Source organism: Solea senegalensis, linkage group LG21 (assembly GCF_019176455.1).
Source record: "Solea senegalensis isolate Sse05_10M linkage group LG21, IFAPA_SoseM_1, whole genome shotgun sequence".
NCBI classification, from domain to species: Eukaryota; Metazoa; Chordata; class Actinopteri; order Pleuronectiformes; family Soleidae; genus Solea; species Solea senegalensis.
In genome coordinates, this window is record NC_058040.1 from 6,963,862 (window position 1) to 6,991,238 (window position 27,377).

A 27,377-nucleotide genomic window follows, 5' to 3' on the forward strand; every position below is an offset into this window, starting at 1 on the left:
TTGTTCCTGTGTAAGCACAAGTCAATGTCTTATTTTACATATGATATATGGCCCGTTCATTTTAGTGTTTCAAAATCCCTACAAAGAAAGTTAAGTGTTTTTTCCCCCCCAGGTTTCAAAACAAATTTGTGTCAATAAAAAAAATCACAGAAATTGGTCATTAAGCAAGCATGCCAAGTCCGATCTGAATCAGAAGTTATGAAAGCAACACTCTGCAACTATTTTCTTTGAACTTAAACTGCTTCAAAATCATTTAATGGGTCACTGACTTGAAATGGGGAGAAGGGAAACTCTGTCTATCCGCTATGTAAGTTAGAAGTTTGTAATTATAGTCTGCAACGGAAACTGTCAGATTCAGGCCCAGTAGGTTCAAGAGTAATGCAGAACTGAGGTCAGTTATAAAGACTTTAGTGCGGTATATAAAACACAGCAAACACTACAGGGACACTGCACGGCCACCAAAAGTTATATAGCTTTGATTACATCTTCTTGCTTCCTTTTACCTACCGAAAACACGCCGTGATATGGGACCATACTGATTAATCAAAACTTGCTTCAACTTAAATATAACGAGTAGTGTTTTCAGGTAAGAACAGTTTCATTTATTAATGCATAAGATCTTAAACCACCTTAAAGATTGCATGCTTTCTTCTTATTATTACTATTATTATTATTATTATTATTATTAACATCATCATCATCATCTTCTGCAGGTGCTGGGCAATATGTGTCATAATCTGAGCTCCTATACCTGCTGATTGTCTTTGTGTAAATACAGTGCTTAACACATTTATTAGAGCACAATTATTTGACTTACTTTCAAAAACTTTTGGGCAAATTGGCAAACTTTTTTATACCCAAATTTGAGCCGACTTCTCTGAGAAGTCAGAAAATGAATCAGGCATAACATTCAACCACTAAAGCGTATTTTTTTCAGTTTAGAAAGGCAAGTAAATAACTATAATTTCATCATAATCAAGAAATAATAATGTGCTTTACTGTTTTGTTTTCTGTTTTTTGTGCGCAAAACAGTGCTTAAGTAAATTCATGGATAACAATCATAATTATATTTCCCACATTAAAACTATTATTTTGGTTAAAGAGCTTCTACATACTGGTGTATTAACCATTACAGCAACATACAACAATAATTATTCAATTATTGTTTTATGTTGCTGTAATGAATAATACCATATTAATCATAATAAGGGCGGCGCATGGTCTCATAAATGTGCTCAGCAGTGTGTATAAGAACACATGTTTACTGTGTTTATTCAAACATTTCAACAGAATGAGACAACAGGTTTGGCAGGCATGAATAATTGCACTTGTGCTTTGGTCCCTGCACTAATGATTACACCTCTAATCATCCGTCCATCAAACTACCTTTACTGAGCAAAAACATGTCAACTCTTGTGGCACATGTCATTGACAGTAATAACTATGTGTGTGCAGGTGAGGGGGGGGCACGGGGTATCTGTGTGTGTGCTACTGTGCTGCCTGTCATTAAAAACTGCTGAGATGAGGATTGATTTCCGTGGGTTAATTTATATCTGGAGCATTTGTTTGCTGAGCTCAGTTATTCAGGTGTCCTGTGATAATCCCTTAGAATAATCAATCATTTATTATACAGTGGGAACCTTTTTTTCCCCCCGGTTTGATAAATAAGGGCCAAAGTAAATCCACTTCTCAGATGTCAGAGTCTGGCACATTTTCCTCCATTATTAAATCATCATTATGTTCAGTCTTAGATGTTTATGAACTGTGTTTAGGCAAGCTATACAGTCAGTGGTGTATATCTTGTTAGTTTGCATAACTGCAGACAAATGTGCAGTGATCTCATTATTCACCTTCTTTTCTTTAACTGGTGAAGATATGTTGCTTTAAACTCTGCATCAGGCAGCAGCTCCACATCTAAAGGTTATCAGTCATATCAGAAGTGCTGTGTGATGTCACACACACACACACACACACACAGTAATTAACGCCTTGATTGGATCGGATTACTAAACCGGGTCAGGTATCATACTGTACAAGCTGCGTGACCATCAGTATAATTTGCTGCAACATTTAGCTGGTTTGAGGAGAATGTGTTGTTGTTCTGCAGGGGGGTTTATATCACTAATCAGTCCCCTGGTTTAAATGAACTCATTTACACAGTCTAGTCTATACGCAGCCTTCATCTGCCCCGATCTGCTGCTGTTTGGGTTGCAGTGGGATAGGGTGGGAGTGAAGAAGCAGGCGGGGAAGCAGCAGCAGCAGCAGCATCAGCATCAGTCGAGGGCAGGCGGGCTCAGTGGAGGAACGCTCGCTCGGAGCGCGCCGCGCGTACTGAAGGGACGCATTGATTGACAATCGGCGGCACTGTGCGCCTTGTGCTGCACACAAGCGGAGCGCACTCTAATCTCTTCGCACCCGTCTTCTCGACGGCGTCTGTGCGTAATACCAGCCTGATCGACCTGGCGCAAAGTCGGAGTGGCTCTGTCAATTCCCCGGGCGCCGGTTTTGGAGTCTTTTCGCCGTATGCACGAGAAATAGAAGGACGCGACACTATCCCGTTCTGTCTTCTTGAAGTGGCCTCAGTCTGGGGCTGAGCTCACGCTTCAAACTCTCTTAGAAACACGATGGACTAAAAGCTCGGGTTGCACTTCGCAATCTGAGCCCAGGAAGATTCAGTCGATTTTCTTTTTATGGAATAAGAGGACTGCGCATGGTGCTGCCAGGATCATTTTAGGGTTAATTTTTGTCAAGTTCAGTCTAATTGTGATGCGTCTGTGGACCCTGTAAACACTCATTTTTGTGTATTTTAATTGGAATTAACGACTAAATTTTTTATGAGACTTTCAGACGGAATTTAAGTTTAATGTTTGGTGCGTAAATTGCAGTGTGTGCGGTTGCGGAGCCGCAGAAATAGTTGCGTCTCCCTTCTTTTTTTCACGTTAAAGGCTGATTTTTCCACGGATTAGGGCTAAATCACTGATCAAGACTTAAAAGGCGCTGGTTTATTCTCTCTTGCCTGGAGCTCACAGGCGGATCTGATGCGCAGATTCTCCGTAGGATGGTAAATGACCGATGGGGAACCATGAACAGCTCTTCTGAACTCGAAGATGGCACTCGGCATAAAAACCAGGTACATGCTCACTTCGTTGTGATGTGTGTTTGTGAGGAGTGGTGCATCTGTTGGTGCAGTGTCACCACGCTGAGTTTGGTGATGATGGTGTGGCTCTCGCGAATCTCTGCAATGTAGAGACACTGTAGCTGCAAATGAACTCTGACACTTTCTGTTCCTGTCATAATGTCGAAACTCCAACTTGCACATCACCAAATCCCAGTGGTTTCTTCCAGTCACAAAACGCTTGAACGTGTTTGTCACGAATACTTTACTTCCCAACAGTTGAAGTGAGGAGAGTGGGGCTGAAATCACGGCAGGGGGATTAGTGCCAGTGTGAACAGGCGGAATAGATGTTTGCGCATCTTGGCTGCGTACTCTCCACACGCTCTCACATCCCGCATCCCCCAATGCGAACCCCGCGGATTGCGCTTTAATTGAAGGCGATGTAATGGAAATCACATGAAGGGTGTTGTTTTAATGTGGATAACGTGGCACGTAGACCTGTGTTATCAACACACCGGAGTCCTCCGCACGATAGAGACAGGAGCGGACGTGCCGCGGTGTGTCAGGCAGGCAGGCAGGCAGGCAGGGAAGCTGACTTTGGGGAATAGTCGGTGTGTTTTCACAAGGTCAGTAGAGGGTTATTGGCAGCCCACCAGGGAACAGGTTCTGCCCTGGAATCGGATTTCTTGGGCACAGTTAAAGCTCGGCGCCTTTGGAGACACGCAGCGTGATTTGCCTTCATCTATTAAGACTGAGGATGGATTTGGTTTTTGTGCGTCATCACTGGGAAGTAACAATACTGGTGCTCATGAGAATTACTTCAGAACTATCCGATTATGTGTTAATTTTGTTTGATTTTTTTTTTTTTCGTTTTTGGGGTGGCTTTATTGGAGTGGAAAAAATGTTCATACATGTTACTCTTTTAGTTAGTTTGCTTTATTGTCCAAATCATCGAGCAGTTATGCCGGGAGGAACAGCAGGGAGCGTAAATTGCCTCATGATTTACTTTTATTGTGATGAGTTTTGATTTTCCCTTCCAAACTCCAAACACAGAGTATAAGATGTGTTTTCTCTGTGCCGTCATTTGACTCCAGGCTAAACGCAAGAAAAAATGATTTTGCCACGACATTTGTTTGAGACATATGAGACATCTGTGACAGATTTCCAAAGCCTGGCAGGTGTCGGGTGATATCTGGCCTTCTGTCTTGTGCTCTCACGGCTCACTCTGAGTCATTTCTATAGTGGCACTTTGAACTGGGCTGTGCTGTGTTTCAGTTCTCTAAAATTACATTCCTATTGATTAATACAGGCTGCAGTTAATCTTTCAGATATTGCAGTTGGCTGATTCTCATGTAACCTTTAGGAGATGGAGCTGATCAGTTGTGTAAAGGATCCCACCAATACTTTGCCCTCCTGCCCACAAAGCCAGTTTTGCCTCTTTTACTTAAAGGTCATGTGAATACTAAGTACAGGTGATCTGGGTTTTAAAGCTGCGGTGATGAATGTCCTTTACATTCAAAGCCTTTGCCAAAACGATTAAACCTATCTGCTCCAGTCTCCCTTTTCTGTTTCTCATTACAGCTGCACACAGGAAGTGAATTGTTTGACGTCACAGTTGACCGAAGCAGAAAGATTTCTACACAAAATAGATTATATATTTTTATTGAATAGTTCTCACATAAGGCAAAACCTTTAGACCACTCTTTAAGTTCATTTTGGTAACATTTTGCTCGTCATTTAACGACATCATCCACTTTACCAGTACATCTTATTGCTGTTTGCAGCTGCTGAAGCTCTCCCCATCAAGTGCAAACACACAGGTGAACCAAAAGAGACAAACAAATGCTACCCAAGCTACTTCCTGACATCATTAAACTCGGTCTTCTGTTATTGTTTTGATTGAGAGACATATTGTGCATCTAAAGTGATGTGTGTACCAATGCATGTCATGTTGTATCCAAATCAATCACCCGCTACTTAACTGGCCAGAAGAAATTGTTATCTAAAGAGCTTGTATTAGATGCTGTTTCCACACTCTGTGGCCTCTAATAAGTCCAAACAATGAAAAACAAATTATTATTATGTCCTATTCTCCTGGATCAGACAGAATCAGTGGATGTTGGAGAGAGATGAGCAGAGAAATGGAGATGGTTAATACTGCTCTACCTGTCTCCTTCCTCTACACTTGTGGTTTTACTATCACTCACAGACACACATACATTCTCTCTTCTGTTTGTGTGCGTCTGTCTCTCTTTCTAATCTGGAGAGCAGTAACTCTGAACGTTTATCTCCAGCCTTGTGTTATTGACACAGTCATTTCAGACTCAGTGGGGAGGGTTCGGGTAATACAGATCTCTTGTGGTCTCTGTTTGTTTTGATATTACAAAACATGCCCCACTATTCGTCTGGTAACTCGGCGTGTTTGATTTGTTGCTGGAGGTGTGCTGTCATCCGTGCCATTTGATAACAGATGGAGGCCAGTTGGAGTAAAACACAAATTCATCTGTCACTTAAAATCACCCATAAAAACCAAATCCACTGGATCACATAGGCAACAGGGACCCAGACTCCAGACATGGTTGAACACGTGCCTCATTTGTATGTGTGAAAATGTGACACTAATTTATTGCCTTAGCAACGGGAGGAATATAAAACTGAGGGGGCATAAACATGTTCTTAGCTTTTCTCACTCAGGAGACAGTGTGTGAGCTCACAAAGGAAACACAAAGAACAGGGGATGCAATACTGTGCAGTAAAAGCACAGATATTGATTTTTTGGAGGGATGCCAACAAGATTTCTTATAGGGCTGTTTGCTATATCTGTTTCCATGGTATCGTTCCTAAATCAACCTCAAACCGAGTTAAAGCAATTGTTTTGTCTCTGTTTAAGAATTTCACTTTGATATTTTCACTTTTTAACCTGTTATGTATGTATGTCTGTATATACACATGTATATAGTATAGTCTAGTATATCAGAGAAGTCGGTGAGGCCTGTGGGTTGCCCACTCTGGTTAGGAGTAATCAATATCACTCTGAGAACCCCAAACTTTCCAAAGAAGTGAAAGGTTTGTTTGTGTGCGAGCAGAACACCACACACACACACAAACACACATACATGCACACAAATGCACACAAACACAACACAGCAACAGACAAAAGAGAGCTGCGCATGTTTATACCCCAAGCTTCACTTCAGATCCACGAACCAACATAAACACATCAAAACCACACAAATAAATCAAGTAAAACTAAGTCGCCTAACTATGAAAAATAAAATCTCGTAAAAATAAAAATAAAATAAAATAAATGCACACGGTCCTTGGGGCACCTCCTGAAGCTAACCTGGAAATGAGAATATATTAAATAGCCACGAGAGGATGACTCTATTTGAATGGAAGTCAATGAGCCGACTTCCCACTTGATTTATAACGTCAGTAAATCACTACTTTAAGAACTTCTCCAATAGCACACGGTGTCAGTTTTTCCCATTTAGAGGAAAATCGACGATAAAGTACGGCAACTATGAGAGGACACGGAGTGACTGACCCTGCAGCTGCAAAACGTCAACATGGCGCCAGCCAATTTGCAGTCCTGGAGGCTTCAGAATGGGAGTTCAGATACTCACAGGTGATGCTACGACAGGTTGCCACTTTGTCTATACCTACTCACTTTTATACATCAGTTCAAATGCATTTAATACATCATCAGGTTGTTCCTCCCCCTCCACATTTCTCTTTGAATTTATTTTTGTGTCTCTTTTCATTACATTGAAAATGATCTTATTTTTTTTTGACTAAACTAGTAATTTGCAACTCAAATTAGACCGTACACATAGAGTGTTGTTGATATAAATTGGTATTTAACTGCTCTTAATATAACCATTTTTTCTAAAAACAAACATTTACGAAAACACCAGCAAAGATAAAAAAAGCTGTATTTAATATTATATTTGGCAAAATAATGTACTGTATCTGAGAAAATTGTTACTTATTATATGTGAACTCAGCAGCCACCAGTGTACGTTGTACTTTGTCAATTTGTAAATTGTTTCAAATGTACCATTTCTTATAAATCCTTCAGCTTATAATGCTGTTTTGAACTAAGACTTTAGACATTGCTTGGATGTTGGACATTTGTGTTAGTTCTAGTTGCCACTTCAACTTGAATTAGCTTTTGAATCACAGTACAATGTGGCGCTTTTCCATTATACAGTTCCCGCACAAGTTGGCCCGACTCTACTTGGTTTGGGTATCAGGTTTTCCAGCAGCCCCAGTTGCTGGTCTTTGTAACAGAGGAAGCTCCTTTCAGGCCCAGTTATTTATACATGAAATGGGCTATATCACTGAGCCAATAACACACAAAGATCAGCTGTTTGTCTGCAGACTCTCCTTGCAAAATCCACACAGGACTCGTGCAGAAAAGGCTCTGCTGTTGTGTAAGTTTCTGCAACGCTGTCAATCAAAAGCTGGTTCTACCTTTCAGACAGTTCGTCCAGTCGTCATGCAGAAGCCCAGGGTCCGCTGAAGCCGAGCTTCCCTGGAAGTGTCATTTAAGCCAGATTTGTCCATTGACGGTCGAGCGCCCCGCAGTGGAAAAAAAAAACTATTCCTCAAGTGGTTTTAATGCGGAGGCTGCTAAGGTAATACGAAAATCACTTGAGACGATCCAGGTACTGGTCCCTAATGGAAACGCCCCACTAGTGTGTTGAGAGTGAAGACTGGATGGCTGTGTTGTATATTTGTGAGATGTGGATGTGGACTCTCTCCTTCTATGGATTCCCTTGTCAAACTAATGAACCTGCTGAGCTAGCTGGAGGTGTTAGGAGCCAGTGTGGACCGAAGCAGAGCAGGAAGCAAAAGAGAGAGAGAGTTCCCTGGTTCACTGGGCCTGTAATTTCCCTGTGGGGGGTTCCTGCTGTGGCAGCACAGAAACTCGGAACAACTTCACATTCTGTCTCTCCTGCACTGCCCTGGGTGTCATCAAGGAAACACCCACCAGCGAAAAGTTTGAGTCACAGAATCAATTTGGCAGATTACATGAAGCTTGAAGTTGCATATATATACACACTATATAGAATATTATTTTCTCAGTTCAGCATGAGGAAAATTGGTGTCTCTTTTGTTTCTCATAGTGCTGTATTTTTCTCAGTTTATGTGGGGGTGTCTTCTTCTCTAAAGACACAATTCACAAGAGGATTCCTGGCACATAATGTTTTTAAACGCTTGTAATGTAAGTTTCTGACAGGAGTACAAAGTTGTTCCGTGTGTGTGTGTGTTTGCCTATAGTGTGTTGCCCGTGTTTTATTTGTACTTCCAGCTACTGTATACTTGGAGAGTGTATAATATTATTCAAATTAGATGTTGAACATAAATAGCAGCGAGCCACCAGGGGGACCTCTGTTTGAATGTAAGTCTAAGGGAAAATGATTTCTCACTTCTTTATAGTGTCAGTATATACTTTCCTGAGGAGCTAATGGTCTCGTTCACTAGTTTTGCAATACATCATTAAAGTGGACACTGGTTTGACAGTTTATGGTACCTGGTTGCAGGTTATGTATCTGGTTTCAGAAAATGGGATGTTTGTTTGATGGATGTACAGTTTATACAAAGGTATACTATAAAAGCTGAGATTTAGCTATATTTGGAGGAGTCACTTTATTTCTTTGCTTGTGTGATTATGAGCTTCTTCTCTGCCAGTTTGTGTAAGAAGGAGGTCGAGAGTTGAGGGAGCTGTTCAGTCCATCAAAAAAAAAGAAAAGAAAATCTCAATGTCATTGATTTCACTTTGGGTCTGCTCTTCATAGCAACACGCCTTTATATTGGCATGCTCTGTAATGAATTTTAGAGCCTCAAGGTGTCGATGTGTTTTCCATCTTCAGTGGACACACAGATGCTTTCCTAATCGCCTCTCTATCTTTTTTTTTTTTTTTTTTCAAATCCTTTTAATCATAATTTGATTAATAATCTGTGGACACATCGAATACCACAGAGGCTTTTGTATGGCTCGAACCAATTGCTTTTGCTCTTGTCCAATAGCAGAATCAACGCACAAGTGTTCAGAGAAGTGTGGTCCTATTGTTAGAGTAAAGGTATGAATGTGTGAGAGGAGTGAGTGTGTGTTGGTGGATCAAAGTGATAACAAGCCTTTTACTGTCGTTATGTAAGTGAAGAGTGCTTTTACATACCGAGCGACTACGTGCCTTAATGGAGCGCCATGGTATTTTGTTTAGGTTTTTCTATCTGCAGGCAGATGGATCCATTTTGTGTAGCACACAGTTACAGTAGCCGGGTGAGGCTGGGACGTCAGCGGTGTGAAGGTTACAAATGACAGCAGCTGTCCTGTGTGCTCCTGGCCTTGCTCATCCTCTATCTGCCTTTGTTATCTGACCCTGTGTCTTTCTATTTTTTTCTAATTTTCCCTCATTCCGTATCTCTTGCTGACATGAAGGCACAGGATATTTCAATATCAGATATCTGGTGGTACAAGGTGGCCAGGAGGCCTTGGGAGAAAACAAGACCGAGGGGAGGGTGAGGACAAGAGGAAGAGTGAAAGCTGGAGTTGGAGGAAAGCAAAAGAATAAACACAAGAGCCAGAGTAGTGAAAATAAAAGAGTAACCCCAAGTATAAAGGACGTGAGAGGGTTTGGAAAGTATGAATCACAGAAGGTCTCAGATCAGTGTGGAGCAGACAGCAGCCTAGCTGGGGGCACATGTACCTTTTGTGAGATGACGCAGATATATTCCAGCTGCTCCGAAACCCTCATGCCTCCAACAGAGGATTGTTAACAGATATACCACACGTTGTTAGTGGAGGGAAGGCAGTCCTCTTCCACTGTTGACTCCTGCATCAGTTGCAAGCCTCATCACAGAAACCCCAAAGCATCACTGAGGGCTGACTCACATCCAAAACAACAGCTGCAAGAGAAATATATTCATAAGTCTTCCTTTCTTCTTGTGGATTTTTGTGCACCGCACATGCTTTAGGATCAATGCAGTTGTGTGTGAGACTCTGCCGTTTGTATGTTCACGTGTGTTTACAGCACATGTGCACATTTACAGAATGTGTGAGTGAACAATGATGCCGGAGGCTCCTTTTGTGTGTCTTTGTGTCTTTAAATTAATGAGAAGAAAGTCAAGCTGAGTAGGGAACATTAGGAAAGTACTGCAGGGCAAGGTTATACTCTTTCTCCCAAAGCATGTATTGACAGATGTGTCAGCAAGCTGACCTGATGGGCAGTGTTTCACAGTGGAAGAGCTAAAAGTGTGTGAGGGAGAGAGGGAGACCGGGTAAGCTAAGGCATTAGGTTTCTCTCTGCGGGAATCTAACCCGTCGTGCATCTCACTCTCTCTCTCTCTGTCTGTGTGTATGGTGTCCAGGAATTACTCATGTTGTCGGGACCTTAATCTGTTTACACAGTCACAACACAGCTACTTGTCCCCATAATGTCCGTCAGTACTTTTAAGGTCAGGTTACTGTTTGATCAACACATGAGGTTCAAGTTGGGCAAGTTGTATTTTATGGTTATGGTTATAGAGTTAAGTCCCCCAGCAAATTAATGCAAGTCATTGTAATGTCACCTGGAGTTATGGGGACAAGTGTGCCCACTTGTATGTATAACTTTTTTGGGGGGGAGAGAATTACAAGGATGTTAAATAAAAACACTCAAAGTAAAAATAAATGTATACGTTCCCCAAGATATTCCCCAAACTCTTTAATACCCTTAGGCAATATCACTGTTCTGCAATTTATCGCTCACTTTCCCTTTAAGTCGTCATTAAAAATGCATTGGAAATTACGTGGAAGAGGCAAATGAGAGGTGTGCCGAGCACAGGAGAAAGAGAGTGTTAGGAAAAGAGGTGCAGTGTGAGAGACACGTGTTACAGACTCCAGTCACATTGATGGACAATGAGCCAGGGCCATTCTACTGACTGATTGGACACTATCTTCATATCTCCAGTGAAGACATGTCCAATTTACTTGTGGTGATTTCAGTCCAGGAGTTAAAGAGCCTCACTTCAGTCATGATTAAATTGAGATGTGAGATGGCGGTGGGGCTGGGTGGCATGGCCAAAAAAGGTCATTACAACGAGCGTTTTCAAATCAGTTGATCTGTAATTATTGCAATGACTGTCAGATGATTAAAGATTGATTTTGGCTTCTGAGTCAAAGATGAAAAAAATTGTTAAAAAGTTGATGATGGCTGAGTTCAGTTCAGAACTCGCTGGAAAGTCCTGACTACTTGAATTCAACTGTCATTAATGTTGTCAGTTTTGTCGCTAAAATGCCCAAGGGCATGAATTTACTGTGAAGTTTTGGACAATTCATTAATATTACTGATACATATTTATTTTATATTTTTTGTATTAACAATGGAACAAATTGTATTGCACTATTTTTCCTTATTGTTTTATTGACAGCTGCTGCTCTTAGGGAATGACCTACTTGCCAAAAAATATATTTTTGTTATTATTTCCCATTACTATAATACCGCCTCAACATGGGTGTGGTCATCATAGCACGGCTGCAAGAAACTGCCGTGACGTTGTTTTATACGCAACAAACACAAACTAGTAACCAGCATCATTAGTATCAGTTCATTAAAAATATTTGTTCAGTACTTGCTGTATGACCGTTTGACACGGTCCTTAAAAACAAAAATACGGCAACAACAGGGGTTGTGATTCACCTCACGGTTGCTGGCTTTCGGCAGTGCTGTCGCCAAATACACCCGGCTCCTCTGTTAAATATCGAGATTTTAGACATTTCCGCGCTAAACGTTGAAGATTAGTGCATGTTTTCAAGGATGTTTAAGTCTTTGTAACTGTTTGGCATTGTTTGGTTTCGATTCTTGTGTCGACCATCACGCTCATGACTCTTCCAGTGACGGCATTCTCTGCCCCCGGTCTGTTGACCTCGCCAGAGTAGAGTCGAATAAAAAATGAGTCGATTTGAGCTGAGTTCCAGAGTGCCAGAATTGTATAATAGAAAAGCACCATTTGTCTCATCTGACCTCATATATACTCATAAATACACTTGAAATTGTGGACACACACGCACACACACACACACGATGAGGACAATTTGTGATGGGTTATGTGCCTGCCTAAAAATGCAGACTGAACAGTAAATAATAGGGAATTTAATTAGAGTCTGAAAATCCAGTGAATAATTTATGATAAATTGAGGAGTTTAATCAAACCATCAATCTACCCTGGCCTCTGCATCTGGAGCAGAAGAATATTATAGGACAGAGTGAGGAGGAGGAGGAGAATGTAATTGTTACTCGACGTTAACCACTTGAACACACAATAGCTCCGAAAACTGTTGCAATACAGAGAATGCCCTGCAGTTAACCACTGCTAATTGGAAAAACACTAATGCCAGTGTACATAAGGCCTTTATATCTATTTAAGTGGCTGTGATTGAGCAACATTGCTCACTTCTACTTTGTATTTTCTCCAAAATCACATTATTGGCTCTTCCGTGAGCCAAATGGAAACTGGCTTTATACATTTACCTGCTAATGACTTGCTTAAGCTAACGGGGGGGACGACGACGACATAATGGCATCATTATGAACCCGGCAACATCAGGTGGCTTGAGGTTATTAGCAACATTAATTGGCATGAAGAATGAAGGCTGCTATCCATAGTAGAAAAGATTCTTAATTTAGATGCAAACAGGGAGAGATTTCCTAATTACCCAGTGACATATTCAGCGAAATGTATCAGAAAAAGCTAATGACCGCATCATTTTACAGATGTATTCTAAACTCCAGGGAACGTGCTTCACTTTTAACAAGCCACAACATGAAAAATGGAATGATACCTAAATCGTCCATGGTAAATATTGCCAAAAAAAAATGAAGCAATGAAGCTATAAAGCATGAATCTTGAGTAGAGTCAATGCAAACACTAGGCTACACTCACAAGTGCTGTGCATTTACTCCACTGAAATAAAAACTAGCATATTTGTGAGCAGCAAGATGAGGAGAGAACTACACGGAAGGAGGGTGACAAAAAAGGCCTGATGGCAAATGTTGAAAATCGGAGAACGAGGCGAAAAAGCCTACAAATTTATTGTAGGTCCTCTTTTTAAACGGCTATGACAAAATCATGTGTAATACATTGACAGACTTATCCACTAACATCCATTATTTAATCATCATCAAAAATTCAATCTGGCAGTCTGTGTGCCATTATTCAGATGTGCTCGGGGAAAGTGGCACTTTTAAATAAGTGAGAATTGTACTGTAGGTCTCACTCCCAAAGCTTGTTGTTATTCCAGAAACACTTGCCTTGAAATGATTCAAACATTAAATCAGTCAAAAAAGAAATGTTGAAGAATCAATGCTGAAAACAAATTCTAGCCCTTGCTCTCATAGCTGGAATTTATTATATCTTAGAAAAGAAACATTTTGTTTTTCATGACCCACTTAAAAAGAAATCCATCTAATCAGAACTGTTGGAAGTGGCTCTGTCAAACACCATCTGCTTTGTGTTTTTCATGAGCAGAACAAGAAGGCATTATGTTTTCCGCACGTTTCAACTTGCATCTCATTTCAGGGCAGTTTGTGCGCCGATGCTATGGCTGCGGTCGACAAAATATTTACTACATTTGGTTTGTCTTGTTTCCTCTGGTGAGATTTTTTTCTTTCTTTTTTTGCACCTCTCTGCAATACCTTAGTCTGAATGAGATTGGATATGGAAATGTAGAGTACTGCGGACCAGTAGTTTCTGCTGATGTCGTGGAACCTGGCGGCGTGTGGAGAACGGGACATATGCCTCAGAGAAACAGTCGCACATGCAGATGCTTCTCTGCAAGCAAGAGACATAACACCAGCCACACATAGCTCTTCAGTTTAGCACATTACAACCATAAACAATTATGCAGACATGGATGTCTAAAGACAAAAATATTTACCGAGCAGTGATGATGTTTGTCAAGCCTTTTTTTTGTTGTGTGTGTATAGACCAGAAATAAACACAAACGCAGCATGGCTGCCTCGTGTATCCATTGGTGTTTGAGTATTTATTTGGTGTGTCATCTGTGCACATCCTCAGTAATGAATGTGTCTACATGATGCAGTACCTGCTTGAACAATAGGGGCAGTGTCGAGGCAGTGTACAGCCACTGTCCCAAAATAACATTATTTATGTAAGGACACGCGTACAATCTACAGTAGAGCTGCATTGTTTATTCTGTCAGCACCTCACACGTAACCACAAACTGACCTCCAGTACTGACATGTTTTTTTTTTAAACTTAGAAAAAAAAAAAAATGCAGATTCAGTCGCCCCCTGAGCAGTCTGTGGTTTGCCCCCTACTTGACTATCATGACATCTGTAGTCTCCAGCAAGTGAGAGAACAAGTGCACTCACAAGGCTTTTCTCTGCGAACATGTGGCTAAAGAGCAGGCCTGTGAGATTTGAGTCCAATTGTGGACCAGTGGACCGGATATTGTGAGTCGCAATTTGATTTGCAATATCATTTTTAAGTCGAGCACCGGTTTAATAGTCACTGCATTGTCAGTATGGAACATTATGGAGCATAAATGATACTATGAAAAAATAAAGATTACTGCAAGAATGAGAACTTAAGATATGAACTGAATTTCCATTAAGAGTTTCTTAACATCTTTAATTGTTAGTTAAGTATAGACCTTAGACCTTTGGCCAGATGTGCTACACCTTTGCACTTTGCTAATTGCATCATTTATAACTGGGATTTTGAATTGTTCTGCCCTACAGTAAGTATATCTACAACCAGAGTTTTTCGTTTAGAGAGGATATTTATTTATTTATATTTTATTTATATTTTGTTTAGATATTTTTTTTTATCAGTAAAAGGTCTATAACAATTTCATTTTCATTTGTCAGAGTCAGATAGTAACATAAAGTAATATTAAACTGTATATAATCTATGCAGTTACATAACGCCAACAGTTACAGGCAAACTTTATTCAAAAGTTGAATACAATAAACACACTGTTTAATAACAGTTTTGCAGGTGGTGAATGTATGCGTCTGTCTGATACAGCCAGGATGTGAATCCTTGACTCTGGTTTCAAAGCACAACTCCTTACCAGCTGAGCGAATAGGGACGGCAAATGACGCCTGTTATACCAGTGTTTAAAATGTGTATGCGTGATGGTATGTAGAAGCTGCGGGCCGTATAAAATCTGTCCAGTGAAGAGTTGTCCGGAATTAAATGTGCATAAGTTGTTATTGTGTCCACTGGCATGCTGTCCGAAGGCGATCTGTCCAAGTCCACTCGAAGTATATTTAAATTAAAATGATCAATCATAGCTCAATAGTAATTCCTATTCATTGTAAGCAATTGCTTAAATGTTTTTGTGCTTTGAGAATTTCATTTTATTTCATTTTTGGCTGCGTCAGTTGTCAAGATAAATCTAAATGTCACATTAGTGTTAATGTGACATTTAGTGTAACACTGAATTTGAGGCCATTTGTCTTGTTGCTCTGCTGGTGCAATTTGTGCTGCCGGACCATGTTTGTTTACTCATGAGTAAATAAAATTGGCAGCTACCTGCCTGTGGCTAATGCACAATGTACAAAGCCTCTCCCTCTTCACCTGGTCACCTGGGCAACATCGGGTCATTGGAAGAATCTTGATGATGACTGGCTTTCATGATGTAACATCAAACTATTTTTTTCTATAGTATGTATCTTTATATTTTGTCTCTGTATCGACTTTGTGTGCAACTCATCGCATAAACAACGTTTATATTCAGTGTGAACGCACCATCGGATGACGTTTGGATTCAGCATTGGAAGCAGGAGTTAAAATATAGCGCAATGCCACAGACTATTTGGATCCTCGCTTGAATTGTAAATCTCACGCGGATATTTTCCGGCTAAGTTGACAGGTAATTAGGTACTTATTGTTCCAGTCTAAGAGTGTCTGGTATTGTAAAAGCTCTTATAAAGGCTGTCGGCACTGCACAGCATCTCAACCATTTGTCTGCCACCTTTAGTTGAATCTTCCTTACAGCTGCAATGACTAATAGATGAAGTTAGTAAGAGACGGGAAATGGACTACAGAGAGTCAGAGAACTTTTTGGGGGAACTGAGACAGTTTCATTTCTTTTTCTTAACAAGATTGGATTTGTGACTAGATGGAAACAATACCTGTCACATAATCACTTGCAAACTGCTCCTAAGCTTGGTTCACTTTATACAGTGTCTTTCTATAATCCACCCCCTCTATAATGCGTGCTCACTCTCTCTCTCTCTCTCTCTCTCTCTCTCTCCCTCTCTGTGTGTCTCTCACTGTGGGGAGTGAGATCTGGTAGCTCCTCACAGGCTTCTGTCATGTGCTAACATAAGAAATCCATCAGGCTCACACTATTCCTACAGCCCCTCAGCTCACATTGATTTATTGCAAATGTGTTGAAAATGAAGAGAAACTCTTTAGCACTGCAGGGCGAGGTGGTCGAGGGGAGTAGATGTGTGGAGAGAAGGATGAAGGGCCGATGACAAGTTGGGGATGAGAGGCGGGGGGGGGCAAGCAAAGAGATGGGATCTTTGCGTGCCGACCTTTTATTGTGATTGGCTGATGTTCACCTCTAGGGTCAACGCCCTGTCTGTCATCAGGCAGATGTGCAGAGAAAATGATGATAACGTAGTTCTTACTTTACAGGGACTGCGGTATGTTTGCAGTGTCCTGTGGTTTTTCATTGTTATTCTCCCGTCTTCTGCATGATCTGCTAAAATAACTCTGAATTAACACAGCTTAATAAAAGAAATGTGCTCCTGATTCTGTTTTCTAAACAAAACTATTAGCGAAGTGAAGTGGCAATGCTTACCCGCTACATATTATAATGGCTTTTTGCTGTTACCGATATGAGTCACTTCCATTCTTCTACATTTTTTTTTTTTTTTGGAGTCAAAACAAATTATCTTGCTTTTGCCATTCAATTATGATTCAGAGCAAATACATATTTCATGCTCAGGCGGCTCGAGGGGGAATCTGCAGGGAAGTCTCACCAATAAATTTTGTTTCCTATTTTATATATTTCAAGAGTGAGAGGCTTGTTTATCCATTTTTAGTAAAGATGACTGTCAGACAGGGACAGAGCTCAGTAGTAGCTTTGGTGTATTTATATCATGGGCGTGCAATTTGAGGCCTGATGGAGTCGAGGATTGAAGTGGATTACTGAGATAGGACAGCCCTTCAGATCAAATGAAGTCTGATTTTCATAAAATACTCAAGGAGGAAAACATACGTCTGTCCATGGCCATGTGCCGCTCAGCTGAGTGGCTGTGGCTCTGCTCACTGCAGGGGCTGTGAGGCTGATTGAAGGGGTTAAAGAGGAGATTAAAGTGATAATGTACATCTCTAATCCCCAGCACTTTAAGAGGCCAAAGAGGCGAAACCGCCTGAAACCACAGGGCCGGACATGAGGAGGGTGCATCGCTGGCCATAAGGGTCAGGCATCACCATGACACCAGATTATTCAGAATAATTATCTACCATATGTGCCTTGTCACAATTACAAGTAGACTGCTGGGTCGAGCTGGGTCGCGGGTCAAATGCTGATCAGAGTATTGGGGTTGGTGGCAAATGTAACCTCCTACATCTGTCACACAACTTAACCTTTAATCTGTCGATTGCTACCAGCTGCATCACTTTGTTAGAGTAAATATTTCCTCACCACTGGTAAAAAAAAAAAAAACACACTTATAACCCGGGTTTAGTTTTACACCAATGGGTATGTTTTTAATCACGATTCCTTTCTCTGGTCAAATCTCTGCTTTGTGGGCTACGTTTTTGGGAGTGATGGATCATTTCATCCTCCAGCCATTTGGATAGCTCTGTTAGCCATTAGGGCTGTCACTTTTTATCCAAAATGTGGCTCTCCATTCAAACTCAAACCTTAAAAACCCATTTAAGTTCAAAATATGCAGTCTAGAAGCACACCAGACTGTCTGTACTCTAAGTAGATGTCAAGTTGTCCAGCAGAGGTTGCTGTGAGTACAGCTTGGCCTGCATGTATGCTCTCTTTGGTCATCAAAAGAAGATAATAGTGTGAAGTGGGGGTGAATGGTAGTGAGAAGCAGCTTTGAGTCTAAAAAAGTGCTATATGAATACAAACCATATTTTTCATGCCACATTGTCTTCATTAAAGCACAAATATGTTTGTAGTGAACTTAAACTTAAAACTTTAGACTGATATATCTTTTTCTGAGGTCTATGGCGGTCTTGTTTTGTTTCCGTGCACATCCATGACTCCTCAGTTCAAGTACAGGTGATGCAGGCGTGAAAAAGCCCCACCACAGAGCAGCCACTGGATTGTGTTAATTGCCTTTTCCCGCAGCTTCACCCTGGTTACACAAATCCCAGGTCTACCCACTAATTTCAGTGTGAAAAAGGCTTTACTCTAAACGTTCCTGCATATTGTTTCATACATTACTGAGCTTTCAAGTACTGTTTGTTCCCCACATAGATATTCCACAATGAATATAAAGAAATGAATAAAGAGGATTTATGATTTCAATCACAGTAGTAAGCATCTTGAATCAGATTTTTGGCTGAGTAGCAGGAAAAGAAAATGACTGTGAGGCTAACGTGAGCTCAGGACGAACAAAAAAAAAAACCTTCTGTGGTTTGTTCTCATGACCAAACCTTCCATTAGGAGTCCAGACATTTTAACTCATCACTGTAGCTGTCCCACAGGAGTTAGTCTCTGAATGTTTCATTTCCCATAAAGCCGTGTTCACACCTGCACCCTGGGAAAAGAAGCAACAAGGTGCAAAGTGGTTATCCATTATTGTGTAGACTTCATTCTGCCACTATGGCTCATGTGAGAAAAGTCATTTGGAGTGAGATACCTCTGCATTCTGTTTACCGTCCTGTAACACAGCAAAGGCCAGTAGCAGCTTTCAAAATCATCATTAATCAGAGAAGTCACATGAAGTAAAACAGCTACTGGTCTTGTTTCTTCTTCTAACTTTTTTTCATGTTCATAGTGTAGGCACTTGAAACCGCACACGTGAGAAATCTTTATTCAGATCAAGTATCTGCACAACAGTTTGAGGATCCCTGGGAAATAGTGTGAAATGTGACAGTGGCTATAAAGCTGTTTTTTTTTTCCCACAATACCTCAGGCTTCTTACTGCAAGCTGTCAGATAGTGTAAAATGCACAAATATGCTGCTTTTCCCCTCATCAGATGTGTCACATTCCAGCAGTAAGAATCACACGGTGCAGGCAGTTCTGACACGTTGAGGAAGGGGCATAGATGTGTTCAGACAAGCCACTTAGGTCTAAACACCAATTAATACCCATGCACAGCTTCTATCTGTGCTCTATTAGATTGTCACCCATCACAATTATCAGACACCAAGGGCTTCATGGCATTCTGGGAAATAATTACGTTCTTTTTGCTTTATAATTACAGAGGAGAAAGTGTCCCCTTTCGTGCTCGACCAAAGCATGCATTTATTTTCTCCCTGTCTCTGGATTTCTCTCTCCCTGAGCTCAGCCTTTCTCGTCTCTTGACTGTTGTTACCCGAGACACTAATGAAGTGGTTTAATGCGGTAACTTTAGAGGAATTGTTTGCAGAGAGCTTCATTAATTAAGTCCTTATGTATCTTTCGTTTTTCAAAGGTTTTCCGCTGTTTTCTGAATGAGCCGGCCACATAATCCTGTTTGTCATAATCACTCGCGGTCGCTTTGTGTGACACATGTAACATTCGACGATGGATTTGCATGAATTTTTGGGGGCAATGGGTGGATCAATTAGTTAAAATGAATGTAATGCATTTTTGTGCTCTGAAAATTTAGATAGCACCAGTGGAGCCCATTTTCTACTTTACTCAACTCCATACAAATTAAGTCAGTTACCCTTTACAAGCCTGTAATTATGTCATTTGAAATTCACTGATTTTTTTATTATTTTTTTTATCTACTGTATGAACCTACACACTGTGGCAAGTTGATATAAGAAACCTGTCAGGCGTGATCTTTGTTTGGGTAATAATTTTGTTCCGTTTCGCTAAACACGGCTTGTCTGTTAATTCCAGAGTGTGACAGATATTTAGCGCGAGCTTACCACACTCAACTGGTCTATTTATGCAGTCACTCAACTTTGATTTAGTCCACTATATCAGTGAGTGTTCATTGGGATTACATTTTTGTTTGACACCGCCTGTTGCATTCATGGAAAGGAATGACAGTTGTGTCAGTTCCTTTTACAATGAGCCAGAGAGCAAGCCGTTACTTCTGCTCACTTGTTTACCAGCTCCTGAAATTGTTGACTTTAGATCTCAGTATTTCAGAATAAAGTGTCCTTCCGTATTACATCTCCCTCCTACACGGCTCTTGTGTCTCACCAGCTAGAGCTGTCACAGTTTTTTGTTTTTGTTATCTTTTAAGTACAGTGCTTTGCGCTAGGTTACAATTCAGGTTACATTAACGTTGCCGTCAGCAACGGTTTGTGTACAAATGTTTCAAAATGTGCTACAGCATCTATTTTAGTCAGTTTTGTCAATGTTTTGGTGTGTGAGGGAATAACCTGGTGCATCACTTCTGGATTAATGCATCCAGTCATAGATTCACCATCGCAATGTTTCATTACAAACACAGAAATCATTTTGTTGAGCAATAAAAAGGGAAGGAAACATGAGCTAATCAATAGAAGTAAGCTATTTGCCTTAGCTTACTTTAAATTTAGGGGCAGGAAGAAGAGGACAAACTGTACAGTACACTCTGCATCAAACATGCATCTATGTGTATCTGTGTGATATTTAATTTCACACTCCTTTTGACAGTAATAGTTTCCACAAAACCATTAGGGTTCTTCTTTGCTTTTTTTCATGAAATAGAAAGAAGTGAATTGGCGCCTGCAGCCACAGAGTCGCCTGTCATTTGCTTTTTTCTTCATTAGGGTAAGTTATTATTGGAAACTCATAATAGTTAGCACACTTACTTGCCTGGTCTTTTACAATCAAACTATTGGTCCATGATTAAAAAAAACCTTTGATTAAACTCATATGTGAAGTTAATCCATCCATCGTCTACCGCTTTATCCTCCACATGAGGTCGCCAGTCCATCGCAGACCTCTCACACTCGCCTACAGTCTCAGATTGATGATTTTAATCGCCACATCAACATGTTTTTGGACTGTGGGAGGAAACGGGAGAAGCCGGAGGAAACCCACGCACACACGTGGAGAACATGCAAACTCCATGCAGAAATGCCCATGTTCTGACCGCTTCACGATCCCCGGGTCTTCTTGCTGCAAAGACGAGAGTGCTAACCAGTTACAAATATTTTCATATTTGCTGACTCCGCCATGTGAAAAAGCAGCGATCAAACCCCAACACTCTGCATCAAGAGGCCTGTTCGTCATGCACACATATCAACATTTTGCAGTATGTACCGCATTCATTGGCAATTGCTTGGGTAGGGTTGTTTCGCACAGAAATTTAGAGTGCTTCCATTATGCTGAAGGTCCTTTTGGAGAAAATTGCTTTTGTATTTACGAGTAGTGCCATGACAGTAGTAGCACTACACTGTGTGCATGTGGGCTGTCTTCTCCATTCAGACTCCATTCAGAAACGGAACTGCCACTGTTGCTTTTAAGCGTGAAGTTGATGACGATGAGCACAGAAAGCATAGAGAGCTGAGAAATTGCACTTAATACAGGAGCTCATTTGTTTGCTTGTTTGTGAAAGAGCGTCTTGAGTGTGTGCGATAGGAAAGTTGAGTATGACCTTAGAAGACCGCTGTCCACTACAGCACAACCTCCCCTGTGGGAGAGATTCAACACACTGCACTTACCACCCAGTACCACCGTCAACACATCCTTTTGGTCACACTCTTGCACGCACAGCCAGACGCACGCACACACTCGAACACACATCAAATGCATGCATGCACATATATCCACAAACGCTGGGAGTAAAACATCCAATTTATTGCCTTCTAAATCTGCTCTTTATACCAAGGTCAAGATGTATGGTTACCCCACACACACACACACACACACACACAGACAGACACAGACCCACACAAAGAGGGTGATGGACATAAAGAGACAGACGGAAATGCACAATTGCATCTGCAGACGTACAGTAACACGTCCATGATGTGCTGCCGAAGCTATAACCATAAGTCATTTTGTAGACACAGGTATCTATAACACATATGTATTATGTATGAGTGCCTGCACGGTTTGCATGTGTGCGATGTATGCAAATGTATACATTAAGGAGAGGCCACTATTTATTTCTGTCTGTTAGGAGGAGTGTCTGTCTTCTCATATTACTGCTATTAAAATAGCCAGAGATCCATCGTGTCTTTTCATGGCATCTCCGACATCTTTTGCTTTCTTTCTCTCGCTCTGTGTGTGTGTGTGTGTGTTCCACATTAAGATGTTGGAATGTGTTTGTGTTCCTACTTGTTTGTGCACCTTGTGTGATCGTGCTGCTGGTGAACTGCAATTAGGACTGCAGTTTCAAAAACAAAGCGGGGACAGTAAAGGAGGTAGGAGACGTATACGCCCGTAAAGTTGAGATGCAGTGATGGCACTCATTTTGATTAGCTGAGTAAAGGTAAGGTTGAATAGCATCATAATTACCTCCTTGCCATTTCAAACGAGAACTGACTCTGTTCCTTTACAAAGACATAGCTGCAATGTGTGCTAAAGCGGCATCTGCAGGATGACCGTTCTGTTCTCAGTGTGCGTTCTTAGAGCATTAAGAATGTTTATATTGTCACAGAAGTGCTGCCTTAGCATTTGCAAGCCCCCATTACAATGCGTTCCTGGCTGGAATGTGCTCTGTGTGTGCTCATACTCCAGTACTCCTTACTTGGACTGCTTCTTGCAACATGAAAGTTTAATTTCAAGTCAAGATAAGGGAAGTGTGTTTGTGAATCCCAACATCACATTCAGTGTCTCAATGGGTTTTAAACAAGCACACCTAACAACAATTCTGGATTTAGCCCAGTTTTTTTTAGAGAGCAAGGGGGAAAAGAGAAATAGGATGAAGAAAATATTAGTCCCCAAATTCTCAGGACAGGAAAGTTTGATAGAAATCTTACTGGGACCGGTGGCTGGGGAAAAGGCAAAAGTTCTAATGCTGTTTTCAAATGGGGTCGCGTTCATTGTGTTTACGAGATGAGTCAATATGAACACCGTTCATTCCCAGTGGCGCGTGCTGGTCTTTGAAACAGGGGAAGCTCATTTCAGGCCCATTTATGTGTACAGAAATTCTGCAAACAAACAACTAGAACAAGGAAATGCAATAATTATGTAAAACTGAAATGCTATAATAGTGTTTTTATTTATGTACAAACCAAAAAAAATGGGCTTCGTAGGCGAGCAAATACACAACGACCAGCTATCGTGCAGAAGCCCAGCGTCCGCGCCCGTCCACTGCTCCATTGACTCATGTGATTTTGCCACATTTGTCCAATCACCATTGAGATCACCACAGTGAAAAAACCTATTCCATGCCGTCCCATAGAGAACAGTAGACGCTGAGCTTCAAGTGATTTTAATGCATAGGCTGCTACGGGAATAGGAACATCAAGTAAGGCGATCCGTCATCCGTGACAAACAGCTGATTCTGAAAAACTAGTGACCCGTTCTAATTGCATTCTAAACACATGTTTAGTATGGGAATGTAAATACAACACAGTACGTATTTGTCTTAGAGCAATCGCCACTAGTCTGTTCGTGACATCGCATGTGGAGTTTTTGAGTTATGATGTTTTTGTTTAAATGTCTACGTGTTTGTTGCCCTGTCACGCTAAGACTCTTACAAATGAACATTATTAGATGAGGGAGCTTGAGCAAGCGCAGTCTCAAATGATTTGTGTCCTGAGACGGAAGAACAGTGTAAGCACTCATACCAATACAAAACCTGAAGTTCCCCTTAAATCTCACAGTCTCACTTCATGCTCACAAAGCAGCCACTCTGACCTCACGGTGATTGTGTGCTTTATAAGAGCGGCTGAGGTGATGGTATGTTTTTGCATTTGTGTGCGTGTGTGCATTTCAGGAGTGACAGATTGTGTGTGTGTGTTGGGCGGGTATTGCAGTGTGAGCTCCAAGGACAAGCAGCGGAGGGTGGAGCGGGTGATTTGTCTCTTAGGATTGAACTCATCTCTCTCGTCTCCCGCAGGCCTCTCGTCCCTCCTCTTTCCCTGCATGCTGTCTTATTTTGAAGGTGAAGTGCATTTCTCTCACTGTTTGCATGCACACATTTTTCGCCGATGCAGTTAATCATTTTTCATGAATTTACACGGGTTGGGTGTAATGCTTTTCAGGACACATCCACGCCCAGGGGACCAGATTGACATGTATAGTAGATCTGCTCAACAAAAATGAGAAGGCAAAAACCCGATCTGTTTTAGCCAGTGGAGATCATCACACAATATAAACACACCTCCTGTATACCGACTGTGACATTTTTAACATAAATCCCAAATCCTGTATTATAAACATTATTCTTTCATGCATTTTCATTCCGATAAACGGCATTTGTTTGTTTTCTTATGTGAAGACGACAGTCTTGGTAAGGTGTGCTGAAAGATAAATCTAATGTAGACAGAAGGCATGAATAATAGACCAGTCTCCTATTATCAAATTTATCCCACATTAATACCAAATCACAGCTGTGTCCCACCTTCTACAACGTGCCAGTGGCCAAGAAATCCCCCTCCTTCCCAAAAGAAAAGTGTCCAGTGCTGCCATGAGCCATTAGCTGTGGGGGATAATTCCCTTTGAAGTCTGTAAAAGCTGATCTGCTGCCCATTACGTACACAATAGCTGTGTCCTCTAAAATATCCAGACCCAAATCTCTGTGGTGTGCAGAACAGAATACAGATGCTGGCAAAGCAAACACTGCTGTCATCATATTCAGCAGTGCATATGACATTCTTCTGTTTACCACTGTTTGATTTCCACTTCCTTTTTATGAAGGAGGTGGGGAAGGTTACAATATTATTTGGTCGAAACTACTTGGACCATATTGCAGTCTGCTTCATCTGTTTATTGCGCTTATTTTAGGAATAATATCTCTTGCAAATGAAATATCTATATAAATCTTTGATTTTCATATAGGCTTAAGTAGATGGAGGAAAAATAAAGCTGCACATCATTATGACACCCTCCACCTGAAAAGTGCGACTGGGTCTTAGGATAGTATCACAAATATCAGCTAAATTGATAAATAGACATTTTCACATAAATAAATATTTATGATTAGTATGCATATGAAACATATAAAGAACGATAATGCTAATGTATGGAAATGAATCGCATCATGGACTGCATAGTAGATAAGTTACATGAGTTACATCTAATGAATTTCTGGATGTACCGCTTCCTTTAATCTTCACCAATTTCAAATGAGATGGTCTGTTAACCAGCAATCAGCGATGGCAAGTTACCATTAAGATGTCTCACTCAGTTGGATTTGTTAAAAGTGCAGAAACAGGCAGTTGACTCTTTGACTTGTGGTTGTTCAGAGGTGTCACAGAGTGGCAAGTCGTCTCTCGCGAACTCTCTCGACAAGTGCAGACAGCGGTGCAGAGACACCCCAACTGACATCTGCCAGGTTTCGTTTAGGCCTGTCGTCAAGCTAATTAGCTGCAGCCGCTGCGAGGAACCACCGGCAGCAGCGGTACATTTGGTATTTTAACGTACGACAGTGACACTCAGCATTTTGGGCTGTCGCTGAGAAGGAACTTTACCTGCGGTGATTTAGAGCGGCTTAGTGCTGGACTTGCACGTACGCGGTGGAAGTAGAGTGCCTGTCATTCACTTTGAATGTGGAGGTCTCAAGCGTTGCAGTACTGCATTGGGGGGTATCCACTGTTTCTCTGCTTGTGTTGCAGAGGGTCATCACTGTTCAACATTCTAAGTGGCAGCATGAGTGGGAGCCATTAAAATCCTGCTTTTTCTAAAATAAATATTCTAGCTCAGGAGTGTTGAAGCTCAAACAGCACATTGTCCAAATGGAGGTCAACATGAGCAACTCTTGCTACAGTTCTTGCCAGCAGAGCACTTGGCCATACTGCTCCGCTAACTTCCAACACCCACCTCCAGCATGGGGTAGCCAAATATCCGGATTTAAGGTCTGGTGCAGCCTCGAGCCGGACGCTCAGTTGTCCTACCTTTTGTAGTTGCACTGGAATGTAGCATAACTTCCAATGCCATAAAAGCTATGGTCTAACACAGGGTTTCTCAATCCTGGGGACCCACTGACCTGCTCCAACAAACCTGATTCAAATAAATGGGTCATTATCAGGCGCTTGCTGATGAGCAGACCATTTCTATCAGGAAAACAGGTCAGTGGGTCCCCAGGACCAGGATTGAGAGACACTGGTGTAACAGATACTGTAATTGGCTGAAAGCGGTGTCAATCAAATTATGTCTTATATATCATTGGATACAAAATGTAAACATGGCTTCCAGGTGTTGGCCACGCACAGAAAAGGCAGTGCTTGTGCTGCTGCTGCTGTGACAGCAAAAGTAGTAAGGACGTGTTCCGTGGGTTTTGCTCTATTTTTAGCTGTGATCTTGATGTAAGTACAAATGGAAATGGCGCCAGTGAAAGACATATGTTCACATGTAAACAAGTAAACAGCAAACACCTGTACCTCATTTCTTTAGAGAAGATTGTACAGAAGTTCCCTGGCAACAAAACACTCTTGGATGAAATATTGCTTGATATGATGCAGCTTTATTTATTTGTTACATTTATGCCTCTTGCAAGGTATTGTTCTCAGATCTCAGTTGTCAGTTTTTCAATCAGGGATTTGGTTGTGAATAAATACAAAGACTGTAATTTCATAATTTTTCACCATTGTTTTCATGGACTAAATTGTATTGTAGTGTAGTTGTGTGTCCTCCTTTTTGGTTCTATGAAAAATGGCTACCCTAGACTGCACTGTAATAGTGCAGTATGTGGTGTTAGTTTATGTTTAGCCACCATTGCAGTTCCCATTTTTCTCTGTCTGAACCAGTGATACAAGGTAAGGTCACATCCAGTCATGTGCATTTGTCACAGCTGCTTGTTATTCTCCAAGGTTGGCTTGTTACTATCACAGTTTTTCATTTTTGCACTTCAGCCTTACTTAGCGGGAGGTAAAAGATAAAATTGCATATTTTCTCGACTCCAGTGCAAATGTATTTGCTCATCATTGTCATAATTAGTCATAAAAAGTCTTTTAATAAATCCCCTGTCAACCCCTTCCCCTCCCTTAGATGGCATTGTCTAGTTT

General features: G+C 41.1%; 1 protein-coding gene across 2 annotated transcripts in view; it reads left to right on the top strand.

Annotated features, from left to right (window-relative positions):
• The first annotated feature begins 2,298 nt into the window (after positions 1–2,298).
• Positions 2,299–27,377, top strand: part of fibcd1b (fibrinogen C domain containing 1b) — a 97,904-nt gene continuing 72,825 nt past the window's right edge. For both annotated transcript variants that reach the window (XM_044053649.1, XM_044053650.1), the window contains exon 1: positions 2,299–3,130. In XM_044053649.1, the coding sequence (XP_043909584.1) occupies positions 3,059–3,130 (72 nt within the window). In that variant the 5' untranslated portion in view covers positions 2,299–3,058. The remainder of the gene's footprint in view (positions 3,131–27,377) is intronic.